The sequence below is a fragment of the Sapajus apella genome, unplaced genomic scaffold (genome assembly GCF_009761245.1).
Source record: "Sapajus apella isolate SASKATOON/1434 unplaced genomic scaffold, GSC_monkey_1.0 scaffold3, whole genome shotgun sequence".
Lineage (NCBI taxonomy): Eukaryota > Metazoa > Chordata > Mammalia > Primates > Cebidae > Sapajus > Sapajus apella.
Genome location: NW_022436943.1, coordinates 67,164,923 through 67,186,804, shown reverse-complemented (window position 1 = coordinate 67,186,804; position 21,882 = coordinate 67,164,923). Strand labels below are relative to the sequence as shown.

The 21,882-nt window shown below is 45.6% G+C and overlaps 1 protein-coding gene across 4 annotated transcripts in view; it reads left to right on the top strand.

The window, feature by feature from the left end:
* The first annotated feature begins 358 nt into the window (after positions 1 to 358).
* The window catches only part of ZNF251 (zinc finger protein 251), a 37,386-nt gene continuing 15,862 nt past the window's right edge, over positions 359 to 21,882 (top strand). Inside the window, exons 1-3 of one of the 4 annotated variants that reach the window (XM_032256704.1) lie at positions 359 to 1,141; positions 1,521 to 1,650; positions 2,070 to 2,183. In XM_032256704.1, the coding sequence (XP_032112595.1) occupies positions 911 to 1,141; positions 1,521 to 1,650; positions 2,070 to 2,183 (475 nt within the window). In that variant the 5' untranslated portion in view covers positions 359 to 910. Of the gene's footprint in view, positions 1,142 to 1,483; positions 1,651 to 2,069; positions 2,184 to 21,665; positions 21,784 to 21,882 lie in introns of those variants that run through there. The other 3 variants (XM_032256714.1, XM_032256724.1, XM_032256731.1) reach the window with 3 other exon arrangements.

Here is a 21,882-nt window from a genome sequence, read left to right as displayed (position 1 = left end):
GCTGCCTCCCAGGCCTTCATTTTGGGGCGTGCGTTCTGAGCCCCAATAATTGGACCATCTTCGTAAGTAACTTTTTGGTGTGATGGTGAATCTGGACACACGGGGTGTGGTGACCGACCGGGGAGCCAGGAGCCCAGCGGGGTTGGGGTTCGGGTTGCGGTTCAGGGCCTGGGCTGGGGGGACGCGGCCCGAGAGCGCAGCGTCGCCGCCCGAGACCCGCCCTCAGCGGCCGCGGGCTCTGGCCCGCGAACCATAGACAGCGCGGGCCTCCTGTCATCCCAGAGCGGCCCCGGAAGAATGCGGGCGGGACCGCGGCCTGTTTCCGGTTCCGGCGCTCTCTGAGGCGCACCTAGGCCAGCAGAGGGCGGGACAGCTGCGCAGCTCGGTCCGGTCCGCGCGCTTCCGCCTGGACCTGCCCCCTCTCCGGCTCTGGACCCGGTGCTGTGGGCGGGTCCGCTTCGGGCTCGGCGCGGTCCAGGTGGCTGCCCCGGGCCGAGCGAACAGGTGGGGCGGTGTCAGACCGGGAAGGAGCGTCACGCGGGTGGGGAGGCGGCGGCCAGTCCAGGAGGGGCCGTTCTGGGCGCCGCGGGAGCCCCCGACGGGCTGCAGAGGCCGGGCTGGGACCGCAGCGGGCTTCCGGCTTCGCCCGGGACCTGGGGCCCTCGGCAGCCCCCCACCGACTCCCCCGCCGTCTTCCGTCCTCGGCCCTGTGGAGTCTCTCTGCTCCAGGCTGGCCCAGGCAGGTAGAACGGTCCTGCGCTCCACTTGCAGGGCCGTCGGCAGGTCTGGACCACGGCAACTGCCGGCCTTCAGCCTTGAGCGGGCGTCCCTGGACCCCGCCCCACCCCGGACTCTGGCTCCGGCCGGTGTGGGGTTTTAGGGGTGATTGAGCTGTAGGGCACTTCGGCCCATGCTGCGTAGTGACCCGCGTCCCACGACCCAGGAGGCCGCACCGGGAATCAGTTTCCGCCTCCTGGCCATCCTTCCACACCCGTGGTGGAATGGGGCTGAGCCTGAGTTCTCCCCACTGAAGGTAAGTTGGGGGAGACTTCAGGCCGGGGCAGTCTCCCGTCTTCTTTTGGACACCACAGCAGCCCATGCGCACAGAATGGCAGCCACACTCCAGCTTCCAGGGCACCAGGTGAGTTAACCTTCCTTCCTCTTCTACCTCTTCACCATCTTCATCCCCATCCCGGTCAGAAGCTGCTCTCCTGTGGTGCCATGAGCCTGGCAGCTGGTAAGGCCAGCCAGGGGCTTGTAGCAACCCTGAGGAAAGGGTTCTGAGTCTGAGTTGCAGACTCGTCCTCCCGCAGGGAGAGGGGCTCTGAGCTCAGCTGGGTCCCCATGTGGCTGCAGTCGGCTGGTCCTCAGTGTTGTCAGCTGCCCCATCAGGGACCTGCTGATACACAGTACTGACCACAGCAGGGCTCTGGGTGGTGGGGCTCCACCAGGCCAGGGCCTTTTAGCGCAGGCTGCTGCCCAGTGGGCATGGCCCGGGCAGCGGTGATGTGTTGTTGCAGGAGATGCCGCTGACCTTCCAGGATGTGGCCGTGTACTTCTCTCAGGCGGAGGGGCAGCAGCTGGGCCCCCAGCAGCGGGCTCTCTACAGGGATGTGATGCTGGAGAACTATGGGAACGTGGCCTCTCTGGGTGAGGCTCTCTGCACTTGGCCTGGTTCGCAGTGGGGGCTTCTAAGGAGCTTGGGAGGCTGCTTTGGCTTTTTGGATCCCAGAGAAGAGGGTCCTGCCCCTTGTCCCCAGGTATCAGTGTGATCTCAACAGAAGGAAAATTCCCCATGGGAAAAACCTGCCTTGCTCCCCACTTCTAGGGACTTCACTCCCTGTTGCCAGTGGCCCTACTGGTGTCCCTCCAGCAGCAGGAGAGCTAATGAGTGGATTCTCCTTCTTACTCCCTCTCAGCCCATGGGCTCCCTGACCAACGCACATGCAGGCGTACACACGTGCACACAGGGCACATCCCTCCTCACCTGGCCTGGAAGACCCAGTGGGCAGTGTCCTGCCCCAGCTCCCCAGGCCATGCCAACTCACCAGTGTTCTCACCCTCAACAGGATTCCCTGTCCCTAAGCCGGAATTGATCTCCCAGCTGGAGCAAGGAAAGGAACTTTGGGTCCTGAATCTTCTGGGAGTTGAGGAACCAGAGATCTTGAAAAGCTGCCAGAAAGGTGAGAGTGGATGGGATGCTAACCCTAGGCACAGCCTCCCAATCCTGCCTTCAGAGGCTCCAAGTGAGGGACAGCTGGGGGATGGTATTCGTGTTAATGTCCTCCTCCAGGGGCAGTCTCACAGTTAGAGCCCCCTCTACAAATGTGAGCACGTGCACCTGCTTTAAAAGTTTTATCTTGCTGGTCTGTTTCTTTGCTTTAAAAACATATATATATATATATATATATGTATATACATATATATATATGTGTATATATGTATGTAAATATATGTACGTATGTACTGATCATATTTTTGTTTTGGTGATTACCTTGATAACATTTTCATTCCCTTCTTTAATAATACACTTCTTTCCTTTTGACAATAGGTATTGGTTCTCTACCATGTCCTTTTTTATTCTTCACCCCATTCTGTCCTTCATTCGCCAATTTTAGTCAGTACTAGTCTTTTTTTTTTTTTTTTGAGAAAGTGTCTTACTCTTATTACCCAAGCTGGAGTACAGTGGTGTAATCTCAGCTCACTACAACCTTCACCTCCCAGGCTCAAGGAGTCCTCCCACCTCAGCCTCCCAATAGCTGGGACTACAGGGACATGCCACCATGGCTGGCTAGTTTTTGTACTTTTGTAGAGTCAGGGTTTCGCCATGTTGTCCAAACTGGTCTCAAACTCCTGAGCTCAAGTGACCCAAAGTGCTGAGATTATAGGTGTGAGCCACTGCACCTGACCAGTAGTATTCTTTTATTAATGTTTACCTTTGTTCTGTTGAATATACATCTACTGCTTGATATGCCAGCTCTAAGTATTATCTTTGACTCCCAGCTACTGAGACAGTCAATAGACTTGTTCTATTTTTCTCCCTTTTTTTCCTCATTCCTTTCCCAAATTTTGCTGGTTATATTGTTTCTCCATTGTCAGAACATATAACACTTTACCACTCATATCCGCAGTTTTGTTACTGTCTTATATCTGCAGTTAAGTATGTTATTAATAATCGTTTACCTCTGGTCATTTTACCAAAAATTTCCCCATCTCTTGGTTGACTGGAGCTTGTCTTCTAGGCTTGTGACAAATATACCCCATATTTGTGCACATTCAAAATTGGTTGAATAAACCCTTTGGTTTCCACATTTAAGAGCTAAGATTATTGTAAAGTTATATAGTTTTCTCAAATTGCAGCTTTAGGTGCATCTCACAAAATTTTAGTATGTTGTATTTTCGTTAACATTTAGTTCAAAATGTTATCTAGTTTTTCTTGTGGTTTCTTCTTTGACCCAGTGATGATTTGGACATGCATTAATTTCCAAATAGTTGGTGTTTTCCTAGTTATCTTGTTATTAATTTGTCATTTAATTCCAATGTGGTCAGAGAACATACTCTGTATTATTTCATTCTTTTTATATTTGTTGCTTCTTGTTTTATGACCCCCAAATGTGGTCTCTCCTGATACAAGTACCGTGTGTACTGAAGAAGAATGGGTATTCTGCCATTTTGGGGTTGGATAAATATCAGTTAAGTCAAGATGGTTGATGATATTGTTCAGGTCTTCTGTATCTTTGCTGATTTTTTTTTTTTTGTCTAGTTAATCTTTCAGTTGCTGAGGGAGGTGTTAAAATACCTGAAGTATGATCATGGAATTGTCTTTTCTTCCCTTTAATTTTTGTAGTGTTGGCTTCATGTATCTTAAAGCTGTATTATGAGGTTCATTTGCACTTATGACTATCATTATGAGAGATAAGATAATTCCTCTTTGTCTTTGGTAATACATTTTGTTTTGAAATAAATTTTATCTAATGCTAACATAGCAACGCCATCTTTCTTATACTTACTGTTAGCATAGTATATCTTCTTTCATCCATTTAATTTGAACCTGTGTCTTTATACTTAAAGTGAATCTCTTGCAGATATCATGCAATGGGTCTTGTTTTTTTCATCATCCTAACAATCCTTGTCTTTTAATTGTAGTGTTTAGTCTGTTAATGTTTAATGTAATTGTTGATATGGTTCAGAAGGCACTTGTGGATAATATTTTATTTTTTATTTACACTTACCTTTTCTATTTTTTAAATTCCTGTTTCCTGCTTTTATTTGAGTTATTTGAATACTTTTTAGAATTCCATTTAAATTTTATTTTCTTTTTATGTAATCTTTTTGCATTATTTTTTACAGTGATTTCCTAGGGTTTACAGTATATATACTTAAGTTTTCACAGTTTACTTATAGTTCATTTATGTATTACTTTACATAAATCCAGAAATCTTGTAACCATCTCTCCCATCCTTTTTGTTACGGTTCTTATGTGTAATACATCTACATACATTTTAAACTCAGAAAGACAATGTTATAATTTCAGACAATGTTATAAACAGTTACATAATTTATAAAAAATTAAAAGGAAAAAGGCCAAAAAAATAGTCTTTTGGCTGTTCTAGCATGTAAGGAACTTAGAAGTCATCACTGTGTCCTAACAAATAAAAAGCTGAACAAACTGAAAAATCAACAAATCTTAGCTCCATCAGAGAGGTGTGAGATCAGAGGACAAATATCTGCTCTCAGAATTGGAGAGGTATGTCCAGGTATGGTGGCTGACACCTGTAATCCCAGCACTTTGGGAGGCCAAGGCAGGTGGGTCACTTGAGGCTAGGAGTTCAAGACCAACCTGGCCAACATGGTGAAACCTTGTCTCCACTAAAAACACAAAATTACCTGGGCTTGGTGATAGGTTCCTATAATCCCAGCTACTCGAGAGGCTGAGGTAGGAGAACTGCTGGAACTCTCGTACCACTGCACTCCAGCCTGGGTGACAGTGAGACTCTGTCTCAGAAAAAAAAAAAAAAAAGGAGAGGTAAACAGGCAGATACAAAGAATCACAACTTATGAACAGGAATCTCCTAAGGAACCAGTGGCCAGATGGGTAAACCTAAAATGTAATTGGCAAATTGCTAGAGGCTCAGTGTGGACAACTCTGGGGGGAAAAAAAAAAAAAAAAAAAACCAGGGGAACCCTGTCATGGGAGGACCCCATGCTTTTGTGAGTTTTACCCCCAGGAGTTCTACCAGGTACTCACACTGAATATCAGAGAAAAAACTCTTTGTGCTTCTGGCAGGAGGAAGGGAAAGGGACCACTTGGGAATACACCAGAGCATTCTGTTCTTAGCAAGACCTGCCCTCAGGAGAAACTGTTTCACCAGAGCCTAACCTGCTGGTGATTTTATCAGAACTTAACTTTCCTGGGAGAAGGGAAATACCTAACACTAGCTGCTTCTAGATGTTGTGTCTCACCCAGTGGTGGGTAAGGGGAAGCCGAAAAGCACTTGGGAAATTCATGGTCCAGGGACACAAGTTCAGCAAGACTAAGACCTACTCATAATATGAAAGAACACTTTCCCACCCAACACTTGAAAACATTAAAGCCCTATTTACTGCAATTCCTTTTACCCAGTATATCATGCCTACCTATCAACAGAAAATTACAAAGCATACTAAAAGGGAGAAAATACAGTTTGAAGAGACTGAACAAGCATTAGAACCAGAGTCAGATGTGGCAGCAGTGTTGGAGTAATCATACCAGGAATTTTTTTAAAACTATGATTAACATGCTAAGGGCTTTAACGGAAAAAGTAGACAGATTGCAAAAACAGACTGATAATGTAAGCAGAGAGACTGAAATTTTAAGAAGCTGGAAGTGGTGGTACACACTTGTGTTTGCAACTACTCAGTGTAGCAGGGTTGCTTGAACCCAGGAGTTCAAGGCCAGTCTAGGCAACATGGTGAGATTGTTTTTCTTTAAAAAAAAAAAAAAAAAAAAAAAGAAGAAGAAAAATAAATTTTAGAATTTTTTAAATGCTAGAGAGCAAAAACATTGTAACTGAAATAAAGAATGCCTTTTTGATAGGCTCATTAGTAAAAGGGACAGGACTTCCCAGAGAGTATTAGTTGAAAGTAGACTTGGATTAGCTGTAAATGCAGATTGCAAACCAATTAAAAAAATTAAAGAAGTATAGTTGATACTCTAAAAAAGGATTCAAAATGGAATTACGCATAATAGAATGCTCTTGTAAACCCACAAAAGGCAGAATAAATATGGAAAACAAAAATAGGAATGAATAACAAGGGCAAAAGTAGAAAATGGTAAGGCCGGGCGCGGTGGCTCAAGCCTGTAATCCCAGCACTTTGGGAAGCCGAGGCGGGTGGATCACGAGGTCAAGAGATCAAGACCATCCTGGTCAACATGGTGAAACCCCGTCTCTACTAAAAATACAAAAAATTAGCTGGGCATGGTGGCGCGTGCCTGTAGTCCCAGCTGCTTGGGAGGCTGAGGCAGGAGAATTGCCTGAACCCGGGAGGCGGAGGTTGCGGTGAGCCGAGATCGCGCCATTGCACTCCAGCCTGGGTAACAAGAGTGAAACTCTGTCTCAAAAAAAAAAAAAAAAAAAAAAAGTAGAAAATGGTAACAAATACGGTAGATGTTAATTTGGCAACATCAATAATCACCTTTTTAAATTTATTTTTTTATTTTTTTGAGAGAGCGTTTTATGCTGTCCCCCAGGGTGGAGTGCAGTGGCACAGTCACGGTCTGTTGAAAGCTTTGACCTCCCAGGCTCAAGTGATCCTTCTACCTCAGCTTCCTGAGTAGTTGGGACTACCGGCATGCACTACCACACGTGGCTAATTTTTGTATTTCATAGAGATGGGGTTTCGCCATATTGCCCAGGCTGATCTCGACCTAGTCTCAAGAGATCCACCCACCTTAGCTTCCCAAAGTGCTGGGATTACAGGGATGAGCCCCATACCCAGCCAATAATCCCCCTTTTCAAAAGTTTTTTATTTTTTTAGAGATGAGGTCTCATTCTGTTGCTCAGACTACAGTGCAGTAGCTTGATCATGACAGCCTTAACCTACTGGGCTCACTCAGTCCTCCTACGTCAGCCTCCCGGGCAGCTGGTACTGCAAGTATGTGTCATCACATCCAGTTGTTTTAGTTTTGTAGAGATGAGGTCTTACTGTTTTGCCCAGGTCAGCCTCAAACTCTTGAGCCTCAAGCAATCCTCCTGCCTTGGCCTCCTAGAGCACTGGGATTGCAGGTCACAGTGCCTGCCCCCAGCTGTGTTTTCTAAAAGGAACCAACTTCGGCCAGGCATGATGGCTCACACCTAAAATTCAGGCACTTTGGAAGGCCGAGGCAGGAGGATCCCTTGAGCCTCGGAGTTTGAGACCAGCCTAAGCAAAATAGTGAGAAACTCATCTCATCAAAAAGTTAAAAAAAAATTAGCTTGGTGTGATGGTGTGTACCTATAAGTCAGCTACTCAAGAGGCTGATGTGAGAGGATTGCTTTAGCCTGGGAGGTTGAGGTTGTAGTGAGCTGTGATTGCACCACTGCACTCCAGCCTGGAACAACAGAGCCAGACCCCATTGCAAAGAAAAAGAAACCTGCTGTGTCATGACAAGATCTTGCCATGAACAAAAAAAAGAAAAGTGCACTTTAAATATAAAAACTCATATATATTAAAAGTAAAGGGATGGAGAAAGATGCTTACAGGAATCAAAAGAAAGCAGAAGTATCTTACTATTTTTAGACACAGCAGATTTCAGAGAAAGAAAAGTTATGGGGTAAAGAAGGGCATTACATGATAATAAAGTGGTTGATTTGCCAGGAAAACAACAGTTCTTAAGGTGTACGTGCCTAACAGCAGCATCAAAATATGTGAGATTGGACAGGAACCGTGGCCAACACCTGTAATCCCAGCACTTTGGGAAGCCAAGGAGAGCAGATCACTTGAGATCAGGAGTTTGAGACCAGCCTAGCCAACATGATGAAACCCTGTTTCTACTAAAAATACAAAAATTAGCCAGGCATGGTGGCGTGCGCCTGTAATCCCAGCTACTTGAGGCTAAGGCAGTAGAATTGCTTGAATCTGTGAGGTGGAGGTTGCAGTGAGCCAAGATTGCACCATTGCACTGCCTCCTGGGCAACAGAGTGAGACTCCATCTCAAGAAAAAAATAGGTTGCCAGGTACGATAGTCATGCCTGTAATCCCAGCACTTTGGGAAGCCAAGGTGGGCAGATCACTTGAGCCTAGGAGATTCAAGCTGCAGTGAGCCATGATCATGTCACTGCACTCCAGGCTGGGTGACCTGAGTGAGACCCTATCTCTAAAAACAAAAACAGCTGGGCACAGTGGCTCACCCTTGTAATCCCAGCACTTTGAGAGGTGGAGGTGGGCAGATCACCTGAGGTCAGGAGTTGGAGACCAGCGTGACCAACATAGAGAAACCCCATCTCTACTAAAAATTCAAAATTCGACGGGTGTGGTGCACATCCCTGTAATCTGAGCTACTCGGAAGGCTGAGGCAAGAGAATCGCTTGAACCTGGAGGTTGCAGTGAGCCGAGGTTGTGCCATTGCACTCCAGCCTGGGCGACAAAAGCGAAACTCTGTCTCAAAACAAAAACAACAACAACAATTATGTGAGCTAAAAACTGATAGAACTACAAGGGGAAATAGACAAATTCACTGTCTGCAGTTGGAGACTCCAGCAGCCTCTATTGTAAATATACAGATCCAACAGGTAGAAAGCCAGCAAGGATGTAGTTGAATTTAACAGCACCGTCACCTCAGCTGGGAATAATTTACATCTATAGACTGCTTCATCCAGCAATAGCAAAATGCACATTCCTGCCAAGCTCCTGAAACATTCACTAAGACCATATTCTGGACCACAAAACATACTTTAACATACTTAAAAGAATAGAAATCGTACAATGTGTATTCTTAAACCACAATAACATTAAACTGGAAAGGAAACCAGAAAGATAGCTGGAAAATCCTGAAGTACTTAGTAAATAAATAAACAATTTAGTAAATAAGTAAACAACATACTTGTAAATAACATGTGAGTCAAATAAGAGATCTCAAGAGAAATTTTAAAATATTTTGAATTAAGTGAAAATGAAAATAAAACTTATCAAAATGTGTGGAATGCTGTGAATGCAGTGCTTAGAGAGAAATGTAGAGCATTGACTGCATATATGTGAAAATGGGAGGCCGGGCACAGTGGCTTAGCCTGTAATCCTAGCACTTTGGGAGGCCGAGGTGGGTGGATGACCTGAGGTCAGGAGTTCAAGACCAGCCTGGCCATCATGGTGAAACCCCATCTTTTAAAAAAAGAAAATAAAATGGGAAAGATTTAAAATCAGTAATGTAAGCTTCCACCCTAGGAAACTAGAAAAAGAAGAGCAAATTAAATCCAGAGTAAGCAGAAATAAAAATTCAAGCAGAAATCAATGAAATTGAAAACAGAAAATCAAGGCCGGGCGCGGTGGCTCAAGCCTGTAATCCCAGCACTTTGGGAGGCCGAGGCGGGTGGATCACGAGGTCAAGAGATCGAGACCATCCTGGTCAACATGGTGGAACCCCGTCTCTACTAAAAATACAAAAAATTAGCTGGGCATGGTGGCGTGTGCCTGTAATCCCAGCTACTCAGGAAGCTGAGGCAGGGGAATTGCCTGAACCCAGGAGGCGGAGGTTGCAGTGAGCCGAGATCGCGCCATTGCACTCCAGCCTGGGTAACAAGAGTGAAACTCCGCCTCAAAAAAAAAAAAAAAAACAAAAGAAAATCAACAAAACCAGAAGATGGTTTTTGGTTTTTTGAAAAAACAATAAAATCAGTGAACCTGTAGCCAGACCAAGAAAAAAGAGAGGACACAAAATACTAATAATGGAAATGAAAGAGGGGACATGACTGCAGAGATGTTCCAGAGACTTTCAAAAGGCAATGAAAAAATGTGAACAACTCCGTGCCCAAATTTCGTAATTTAAATGAAAGGAACCAATTCCTTGAAGGTTACAACCTCCCACACACAGGAAGAAATAGATAATCTGAATAGGGCTGTGTCTATTAAATAAGTCAAACAGTTAACTACCCTCCAAAATAGAATCCACTGGGCTCAGATGGGTTCATTTATGAGTTCTGCCAAACATTTAAGGAAGAAGTTATGCCAGTTCTCTACAATCTTTTCCAGAAGACAGAAACAGAAGGAATACTTCCTGACTCATTATATGAGGCCAGCGCTACCCACCCAAATGCCAAAACCAAACAGACATTACAAGAAAGGGAAACTACAGACAAACATCTTTTATGAGCATAAATGCAAAAATCCAAACAAAATATTAGCAAATCAAATCCAACAATGTATAAAAGGAATTACATACTATGACCAAGTGGGATTTGTCCCAGGTTTACAAGGCTGGTCCTATATTAGGAAATAAATTAATGTAATGTAATATACCACATCAACAGGCTGCAGAAATATCACATGGTCATATCAGTAGATGCAGAGAAAGCATTTGACAAAATCCAACCTAGATTCATGATTAAAAGTTCAACAAGGCCGGGCACGGTGGCTCAAGCCTGTAATCCCAGCACTTTGGGAGGCCGAGGCGGGTGGATCACGAGGTCAAGAGATCGAGACCATCCTGGTCAACATGGTGAAACCCCGTCTCTACTAAAAATACAAAAACATTAGCTGGGCATGGTGGTGCGTGCCTGTAATCCCAGCTACTCAGGAGGCTGAGGCAGGAGAATTGCCTGAACCCAGGAGGCGGAGGTTGCGGTGAGCCGAGATCGTGCCATTGCACTCCAGCCGGGGTAACAAGAGCAAAACTCCGTCTCAAAAAAAAAAAAAAAAAAAAAAAAGTTCAACAAACAGCTGGGCGTGGTGGCTCACACCTGTAATCCCATTACTTTGGGAGGCTGAGGTGGGCAATTCATGAGGTCAGGAGTTTGAGACCAGCCTGGCCAACGTGGTGAAAACTGGTCTACTAAAATATAAAAAATTAGCTGGGCGTAGTGGTGTATGCCTGTAATCCCAGCTACTCGGGAGGCAGGAGAATCTCCTGAACCCAGGAGGCAGAGGTTACAGTGAGCCAAGATTGTGCCACTGCACTCCAGCCCAGGTGACAGAGTGAGATGCCGTATCAAAAAAAAGAAAAAAAAAATTTCAGCAAACTAGGAATACAGAGGAACTTCCTCAACTTGCTAAAGAACATCTACAGAAAACCAACAGCTAACATTGTACTTAATGGGGGGAAAAAAAACTCAAAGCTTTCTCACTAAGATTAGGAACAAGGCAAGGATTTCCCCTTTCACCACTGCTGTGTTGTACTAGAAGTCCTAATTAATGCAATAAGACAAAAAAAGAAATAAAAGGTATACCTATTGGGAAGGAAGATACAAAACTGTTTACAAATGATGAGCATCTGTGTGGAAAATCTGAATGAGTCAACAAAGACTCCTGAAACTAATCAGTGATTATAGCCAGGTTGCAGGATACAAGGTTAATATATAAACATCAGTCATTTTCCTTTATACTTGCAATGAAGAAGTGGAATTTGAAGTTAAAAACACATTATTACATGCAAAATCCATGAGGAAAAATACTAGACTGATAAAAATATATCAAAGAAGAACTGAACAAGTGAAGAGATATTCTGTGTTCATGGATAGGAAAACTCAGTATTACCATGATGTCAGTTCTTCTCAGATTGATTTATAGATTCAACACAATCCCAATCAAAATTTCAGGGGTGGCTGGGCATGGTGGCTCACGCCAGAAATCCCAGCACTTTGGGAGGCTGAGGTGGACAGATCACAAGGTCAGGAGACGGAGACCATCCTGGTTAGCACAGTGAAACCCCGTCTCTACTAAAAATACGAAAAATTAGCTGGGCATGGTGACATGTGCCTGTAGTCCCAGCTACTTGGGAGGCTGAGGCAGGAGAATCACTTGAACCCGGGAGGCGGAGGTTGCAGTGAGCCGAGATCATGCCACTGCACTCCAGCCTGGGCAACAGAGCAAGACTGACTCAAAAAAAAAAAAAATCTCAGGGGCCAGCTGTGGTGGTTTATACCTATAATCCAGCACTTTGGGAGGCCAAGGCAGGAGAATCGCTTGAGCCCAGGAGTTTAAGACCAACTTAGGCAATGTAGCAAGACCATGAATCTACAAAAGAAAAAAATTTATTTTTTTTTTTTTATTTTTTTTTTTTTTAAACAGAGTCTCACTCTGTGGCCGAGGCTGGAGTGCAGAGAGCTGGCCTGAATCTCAGCTCTCTGCAACCTCCGCCTCCCAGGTTCCTCCGCCTCCCGAGTAGCTGGGACTGCAGGTGCCCACCACCACACCCTGCTAATTGTTATATTTTTTAGTAGAGATGGGGTTTCACCATATTGGCCAGACTGGTCTTGAACTCTTGACCTCATGATCCATCTGCCGTGGCCTCCTAAAGTGCTGGGATTACAGGTGTGACCAACTGCACCCGGCCTACCAAAAAAAAATTTTAAGTTAGCTAGGCATGGTGGCATGTGCCTATATTCCCAGCTGTTTGGGAGGCTGAGGTGCTTGAGCTCAGGATTTTGAGGTTTCAGTGAATTATGATCATGCCACTATATTCCAGCCTGGCTGACAGAGCAAGACCCTGTCTTTAAAAAAAAAAACAAAAAAAAAAAAACAAAAAAAACATGGCAGGTTATTTTGTGGATCTCAGCAAACTGATTCTAATGTTTATTTGGAGAGGCAGAAGACTCAGAATAGTCAACCCAACGTTGAAGGAGAAGAGCAAGTTTGGAAGACCCATGCTACCCAATTCCTTTTTTTTTTTTTTTGAGACGTGGTTTCACCATGTTGCCCAGGCTGGTCTCGAAATCCCGAGCTCAGGGAATCCACCCACCTCAGCCTCCCAAAGTGCTGGGATTACAGGTGTGAGCCACCGCACCTGGCTCTATACTACCCAATTTTTTTTTTTTTTTTTTTGGGGACAGAGTTTCGCTCTTGTTACCCAGGCTGGAGTGCAATGGCGCGATCTCGGCTCACCGCAACCTCCACCTCCTGGGTTCAGGCAATTCTCCTGCCTCAGCCTCCTGAGTAGCTGGGATTACAGGCACGCGCCACCATGCCCAGCTAATTTTTTGTATTTTTAGTAGAGACGGGGTTTCACCGTGTTGACCAGGATGGTCTCGATCTCTTGACCTCGTGATCCACCCGCCTCGGCCTCCCAAAGTGCTGGGATTACAGGCTTGAGCCACCGCGCCCGGCCATACTACCCAATTTTAATACTTACTATAAAGCTGCAGTAATCAAGGCACTGTGGTATTGGTCAAAAAAAAAAAAAAAATAGATCAATGAAACAGAACAGTGAGCCCAGATAAAAACTTGCATACATGGAGGCAACTGATCTTTGAGAAGGGAACAAACACACTTCAAAGTACAAAGGATAATCTTTTCAACAAGTGGTGCTGGAATAACTGAACCGCCACATGCAAAGAAAAAAAAAAAAGAAAGAAAGAAAGAAAATCTAGAAGCCCTTCACAAAAAATTAACTTAATGTGTCTTGGGCCAGGTGAGGGGGCTCATGCCTGTAATCCCAACACTTTGGGAGGCCAAGGTGGGTGGATCACCTGAGGTCAGGAGTTCAAGACCAGCCTGGCCACCATGGAGAAACCCCTTCTCTACTAAAAATACAAAATTAGCTGGGCATGGTGGTACATGCCTGTAATCCCAGCTACTCGGGAGGCTGAGGTAGGAGAATCACTTGACCCCAGGAGGTGGAGGTTGTGGTGAGCGAGATCACGTCATTGCATTCATACCTGGGCAACAAGAGCAAAACTCCATCTAAATGTGTGTGTGTGTGTGTGTGTGTGTGTGTGTGTGTATCTTATTCTGCTCAGACTTGATGCCACAAGCTGTATGCTTAAGCCACAAACTTTTCTTTCTTTTTCTTTTCCTTTCTTTTCTTTTCTCGTGTTTTTTTGAGATGGAGTCTCACTCTTGTCCCCCAGGCTGGAGTGCAGTGGCATGATCTTGGCTCACTGCAACCTCCACCTGTCAGGTTCAGTAATTCTCCTGCCTTATCCTCCTGAGTAGCTGGGATACTACTCAGTATCTGCAGCTGCCACCATGCCTCGCTAACTTTTGTACTTTTAGTAGAGACAGGGTTTTGCCATGTTGGCCAGGCTGGTCTCGAACTCCTGACCTCAGTTGATCCACCCACGTCAGCTTCCCAAAGTGCTGGGATTACAGGTGTGAGCCGCTGTGTCCGGCCTTATTTTCTTACAGTTCTGGAGGCTAGAAGTCCGTGATCAGTGTGTTAGCATGGTTGGTTTCTAGTGAGGGGTCTCTTTCTGGTTTACAGGCGACTGCCTTCTCACCGTGTCCTCACATGGCAGAAAGAGAAAGAGAGAGCAAATTCTCCTGTATCTCTTATAAGAGCACTAATCCTATCATGATGACCCTCATTACCTCATCTGACTCTAATTATCTCTCAAAAGCCCCATCTCCAAACGTCATCACATTGAGGCTCGGGGTTTCACCATGTGAATTTTGGGTGAGCAGGACACATTTCATTCCATAGAAAAATGGATCATAAACCTAAATGTAAACCACAAAACCATGAAACTTATAGATGATAATATAGGAAAAAAATAGGTGACCTAGGTTTGACAATGAGTTTTTAGGTACAACACCTAAGGCACAATTCATAGAAGAAATAATTGACAAGGTGGACTTCATTAAAATTAAAAATTTCTGCTCTGTAAAAGACAACTTCAAGAGAATGAGAAAACAGTCCATAGGTTGGGAGAAAATATTTGTAAAAGGTACATATAAATGACCGTTATCCAAAATATGCAAAAAACTCACGAAAATGAGCAGCGCAATTTCGAAAATAAATGAAAGGCTTGAATAGACTCTGAATGGAAGAAGATATCCAGATGACAAGTGGGCGTTATGAGAAGATCAGTGTAATATGTCATTAAGCAAGTTAAAACAGTGAGATACCACTGCATGCCTGTTAGAATGGCCAAAATTCCCAACACTGAAAACACCTAGTGCTGACCAGGATGTGGGACAGGAACTCTCATTCATTGCAGGTGGGAATGAACAGTTCGACAGTCTTACAAAACTAAACATACCTTTACGTATAGTCCAGCAACTTTGTCCCTTTGTATTTACCCAAATGAATTGAAAATGTGTGTTCACACAAAAGCCTGCACACAGATGTTTATAGCAGCTTTATTCATAATTACCAAAACTTGGAAGCAACCAAGATGCTCTTCAGTAGATGAGCGGATAAATAAACCAGTGGTACATCCAGACAATGGAATTCTATTCAAAGCTAAAAAAAAAAAATGGCTGGGTGCAGTGGTTCACGCCTGTAATCCCAGCACTTTGAGAAGCTGAGGCAGGTGGATTACTTGAGGTCAGGAGTTCAAGACCAGCCTGGCCAATATGGTGAAACCCTGTCTCTACTAAAAATACAAAAATTAGCTGTGTGTAGTGGCACGCACCTGTAATCCCAGCTACTCAGGAGGCTGAGGCAGGAGAATTGCATGAGCCCAGGAGGTGGACGTTGCAGAAAGCTGAGATAATGCCACTACATGATCTGCCTGGGCAACAGAGCAAGACTCCATCTCTAAATAAATAAATAGAAATAAATTAGCTACAAGCTATGAAAAAACATAGAAGAACCATAAACCTTAAATACCAAGTGAAATAAGCCAGTCTGGAAAGATTATACAGTTGACCTTTGAACAACATGGGTTTGAACTTCCCAGGTCCACTTATATGTGGATTTTTTTCAACCAAACATATGCGAAACCCACATGTACGGATGGCTGACTTCATAAAAGTAAGTTCTGAAAGGCCAGCTGTGGAACTTGAGTATGCACGGATCTGGGCGTAGGTGGGGGGTCTCAGACCCAATCCCCTTTGTTTACCAAGGGACAACTGTGCTGTATGATTCCAACTACTTGACATTCTGCATAAGGCAAAACTAAGGAGAGATTTAAAAAATCAGTGGTGCCAAGGAGTAGAGGAGCAGGGCAGAGCCAGAGGATGTTTAGAGCAGTGACACTCGTTTGTGTAATACTACAGTGGTGGATGCATACCACTGTATGTTTATCGTTCGACACCAAGAGTGAGCCCTAAACTAAGATTGTAGATAATGATGTATCCCTGTGGGCTGATGCATTGTGATGCTGTACCACTGTGTAGTGGGGGAGGTTGTGTGGGGGTGCGGTGGGGTATGTAGGAACTGTGTTTTCTGCTTAATATTGCTCTGAAATACTCTTAAAGTATTAATTTTTTAAAAATCTCACGTTTCCCCAGATTTTCCATCTCTAGTGCTCTGCATCCCTTTCTGATTGAGTTTCTAGCTGGTGTCATTTCCCTTCAGCCGTAAAGAACTTTACATTTCTTGTGGTGTGAGTCTGCTGCCTCAGTTCTTTGTTTTCTCGTGTATGAAAGCACCTTTATTTTGCTTTTTTTTTTTTTTTTCCTTTTCCCATTCAGCACTTTAAAGATGCTATTTTACTCTTTTCTGGCCTCCGTGGTTCTCGAGGAGTCAGCCATTCGCAGACTCACTGGGTCATGGTGTAGTAGGTCAGTCTCCTGCTTTCAGGACGAGCTCTTTGTAGGTTTGGTTCTCAGCAGGTGGACTCTGAGGTGCTGCAGCACCAGCTTCTTTGTTTTTACTCTGCTTGGTGTTCACACAGCATCTCCATCTTACAGATTTCTGTCTTTCATCAAATTTGGGAAATTTTTGACCATTATTTCTTCAAATTTCTTTCTGTACCATTCTCTCTCTGGTCTCCTGAAATACCAATTATTAGTGACCCTTTGAATTATCTAACAGATTTCTAAGGCTGTTTATTATTTTAATCATCTTTTTATCTGTATTTTCAAGATAATTTCTGTTCATCTCAATTCAAGTTCACTTACTCTTTCCTTTATTGAGCCCATTCAGCTGTTAGTCCGTCAATTAATGCTTTATTTCAGAAATTGTGTTTTTCGGTTCCAGAATGACTATTTTATTCTTTTTTATTATTTCTGTGTCTCTGCTGAGACTTCTCACTCCCTGAGATTTTCATGTTTTGCTCCACTGAGGATAATTATAATACCTGTTTTTAAATCCTTGTCTGTTAGTTTCAACATCTGATTGATTTCAGGGTCAGATGGTTGATTTTCTTTTCTCACAAAAACGTGCTCTATTTTCTTGGTTCTTTATGTATTTGCTAATTTGGGAGTAGAGGTTGTTGATTATGGGTATATGTATCTGCATCTGTGTGTATGTGTTTATATGTTTATGCATGTGAGTATATGTGTGTGTGAGTGTGCATATGAGTGTGTGTGTACCTCTGTGCAGCTGGTCACAGGCATATACTTGTACAAGTTATATTTTGCTGGCATCTGAGCTGTTGTGGCTGTGCCCTGGGCACTTAGCTTTCTGAGGCTTTTGTGTTGGCCTGCCCCAAGGCTCTGCCATCGCCAGTACTGGCCCCGCTCATAGATGTTCTTTCCTGGGTTGAGCCAGCTCCTTATGGACAGGAGTACTTGCCGGACACCACCGACATCCACCTCAGGCCCATCTGCAGCCCTGCTTTTCTGTGGCACCTTCCAGCTACTGGGACTGTTCCCTTTTGGCATTGCCTTTGGCAGCACTTCTGCAGAACTCAGCCTCCAGTTCCCGCTACCTCCTGTTGTCCCTGAAAATGCAGTTATATTTTATTATTTTTATTATTTTGAGATGGAATTGCTCTCTGTCGCCAGGCTGGAGTGCAGTGGTGTGATCTTGGCTCAGTGCAGTCTCTGCCTCCTAGGTTCAAGTGATTCTCCTGCCTTAGCCTCCTGAGTAGCTGGCATTACAGGCACCTGCCCCCACGCCCAGCTAATTTTTGTGCTTTTAGTAGAGACGGGTTTCACCATGTTGGCCAAGATGGTCTCAATTTCTTGACCTCATGATCTACCTGCCTCGGCCTCCCAAAGTGCTGGGATTGCAGGCATGAGCCATCACACCCGGCCTATTATTTTTATTATTATTATTTTTTGAGATGAAGTCTTGCTCTGTTGCCCAGGCTAGAGTGCAGTGGTGCCATCTAGGCTCAGTGCAACCTCTGTGTCCCAGGTTCAACTGATTCTCCTGCCTCAGCCTCCCAAGTAGTTGGGATTACAGGCGCCCACCACCATACCTGGCTAATTTTTGTATTCTTAGTAGAGACAGGATTTCACTATGTTGGCCAGGCTGGTCTCAAACTCCTGACCTCAGGTGATGCACCTGCCTCGGCCTCCCAAAGTGCTGGGATTACAGGTGTAAGCCACCATGCCTGGCCTGAAAATGTAGTTTTAAAAAAAACTTCATTTTGCATGTTTGTATTTTTCTGTTGTTATTTTGATGGTTTCCTGAAAACGTGAGAAGATTCAGAGCTAAACTTTGTTCTCACTGGTGGTGGTTTTTTTTAAACGGAGCCTTACTCTGCTGGAGTGCAATGGCGTGATGTCAGCTCATTGCATCCTCACCCTCCTAGGTTCAACTGATCCTCCCACCTCAGCCTCCTGAGGTGAGACTACAGGTGCGCTCTGCCTTGCCCAGATCATGTTTGTATTTTTAATAGAGATGGTTTCACCATATTGGCCAGGCTGGTCTCAAACTCCTGGGCTCAAGCAATCCACCTGCCTTGGCCTCCCAAAGTGCTGGGGTTACAGCATCAAAATACATGAGGTTGCCAAGTGCAGTGGCCAGGCCTTAATCTCAGCACCTTGGGCATCTTCGTTGCCATGTAGTTCATATGTCAAGCATAGTTTATTTCAGCAAAATAAGGTTCATAGGGTCCCTGGGGTCTATATTTTGTAGAGAGCCCTATAGGTTGGAGTCTAGTTGCAATTCCATAGTTGGGGCAGAGGCAACCCTTGTGATTCTAGTTTGGGTGGGGGGGGGGTGGAGTCATGATGGGAGTCTGTGGGGGGTGAACCTGTGCTCTCGTGTTGAAGTTGGAGTGATATAGGTGGATGGATGGTGTTCCCCAGTTGGCTTTCCCTATCCGGGAGGCCTGCTCTGTGCATCTCTGGTGCTATTTCAAGTGTCACCCTGCATTTATTGTGATCCGTCATGGACTAAGGCGAGGAAGCCTTGGGAGGCAACTTCTTCCCAAGCAGGTGTTCCCCATGAGGCCTTGCCCTGAACTAGAAAACCGTCCTGTGTCCGCTTGCCTGACTGAGTGTAAATCTATGGGCAGGAGGCAGTTTGGACTTGCAGGCATGTTGCATCACTGGACTGCCAATTCGGCTGAATGGGCCAGGTCCTCCAACACTGTGAGCAAAGGACCGGGTACGAGTCAAGGCACACCCTCCTGGAGTTTGGAAAGACCCTGTGTGTCAGGTCAGCCTGGTCCCACAGCACCATTTCCATGTAGTAAGGGGCACCTGCCTGTGCTGAGCGGGCGGTGTCCTGAGCTGTGGTGTCCTGAGCTGTGGGATTTGAGTCCACAGGGATGGATTTCCAGTCAGTGTGGGACCATCAGTTTCTAATAGTGCCCAATAGGCGGATAGAATTTGCCTTTTTAGGGGGCATATTCAGCTGCTCTTTGGGGCTCGTTTCAGAACCCCATGGGCAGCCAGCCGGACCGTGTTTTCTCAGCAGACTCCACAAGGCAGAGTGGGTGTCACCAGAGCTTCCACACAAGAGTGAGACCTAGGCCCGCTGGAGGCATGCATGCTGGGCTGCCTGCTGGGCGAGGCGAGGGCTGCTGGAGACTCCCCACTGAGAGGTGGTTGCTTTATAGGTTATGGCATAAAAGGGTCTGGGTATTAGAGTAAGATATGGAAACTCTTGTCTCCAAAACACGAGGAATCCAAATAAATATGCCTGTCAAAGAGTCGTGAGTGGTATCAGTGTCAGTAGTTTATGTTTAACAGTTAATAGGATCTGCTGCACCGGACCACACAGTGCCCCAGAATTTTACTGAAGGCAGTAGCTCCTGTATTTTATGTGGGGCAATAGCATAACCCTGATTTTTCAGCTGGGCTATGGTGGTATGTAAATGTGATTGGCTTCTTCAGAGGGACCTTTTAACAGGAGATCATCGATACAATGGCATAAATGACAGTGTATAAGAGGTGCAGGTCTTGTCTGCAGAGATTTTGGGCACTGGCTGGGCTATTGAGGGACCCCACTGGAAGCTGAGTAAAGGAATAATGTGTTCCTTTGAAAATGAAGGCAAATTGCGGTTGAGATTCGTCAGTAATAGGTGTAGAATAAAGCATATTGGCCAAACCAAGGACCACAAAGTGTGCAGCTGGGACCACTGGAATATCTTGTCACTTCTACTGTATTGGTTAGAGGGGACTTTGTTGGAGAAACTTGGGCTTTTCAGTTTCAGTGATTAATGATGAAGCACTACTCTTTGGAACTAAGTTGGAGTACAGGCCAGCCTCTGCTACTAAAGGGGAGATTGTGGTTTTGGAACCTTAACCTTCAGCATGTTTTTAATGGCAGGCACAGGCCAGCAGCACCTTGTTTTAAGGGATATTGAGGGGTGTGCACCGTCTTTACTGTAAGTGGCAAGTGGACAGGTTCCCAGTGGGCAGCTGCAGCCAGAAGGGCCGGTGACTTAGGTTTGTTCCAGGAGCACGAAGGCGCCCACTCCCATGATGGAAGAAGAGAGAGCTGGTGGGCAGCCGATGTTTAATAAAAGTAGTGCCAGTGGAGACACCTAAAGAGTCTCGAAGGGCGAGGTGCAGTCACTCATGCCTGTAATCCCAGCACTTTAAGAGGCCAAAGTGGACGGATCACTTGAGACCAGGAGTCCAAGATCAGCCTGGCCAACATGGTAAAATCCTGACTCTACTAAAAATATAAAAATTAGCCTGGTGTGGTGGTGGGCACGTATAATCCCAGCTACTTAGGAGGCTGGGGTGGGAGGATTGCTTGAGCCTGGAAGGTTAAGGCTGCAGTGAGCCAAGATTGAGCCACTGCACTCCAGTTGGGGGACAGAACAAGACTCTTAAAATAAAGGAAAGTGAATTCCCAAGAGTTTGTTCGCCATTCCCTTTATTTTAAAGGCCTTCCCTTTTTAAATTTTGTAGGCTCCTCAGGAACTACTGTGACTTGGGCCCCCTTATAAATACTGAAAGTTTTTCTTGTCCCAATTAATAGAGTAGTAAAAGGGCAACTGTCCCCTCGAAGTGGGACAATCCCTGGGTGACCACCAAGTTCCCAGGCTAAGGGACAAGGAGGCCACCATTCTCGCAAGTCAGGAAAGGAGGGAGAGTATTCGTGTTCTGTGAGAACAGGCTGTCGAAGGTCCTCGGCCTTCAGAAGTGTGACTGCCTGAGCCCAGTTGTTTGAGGCAGCCAGTTTGTTTTCTGGTTGCCCTGTGATGAGGGTGTTGGGCACACCCACCCAGCATGGGGGCCCATCAGGGTCCAGTTCTGAGGGTCCATGTTCTCGGTGTTGAAGTTGGAGCAATGTCATCCCCCATCTCATGGGGATTTGGGGAAAGGTTTCCAGGTGCTCATGGAAAATAATGGTGAGGTCTGGGTCCCACTGTGGAGAGCCAGGGTCAGTTCAGGTTGGGCTGGGTAGGGTCCTCAGCAGGTGACCGCCAAGTACCAGGGAGCAGCTGCCAGTGTCTCACCTTTGCACATGTCCTGTCCAGAGCTGCCGTGTGACGGAGGGGAGCCTCTTCAGGATTGGAGATAGTCCCAGGGTTCCCCAGCAGTGATGTTCAAAGAGACAGCGGACCCCTGGCACCTTCTGCCATCACTCAGCAGGAGGTGGGTGTGGTCTCCAGGAGGGGGTGGGTGTGGTCTCCAGAGCCCTCCATGGTGAGCAGGGGGTGAGTGTGGTCTCCAGGGCCCTCCATGGTGAGCAGG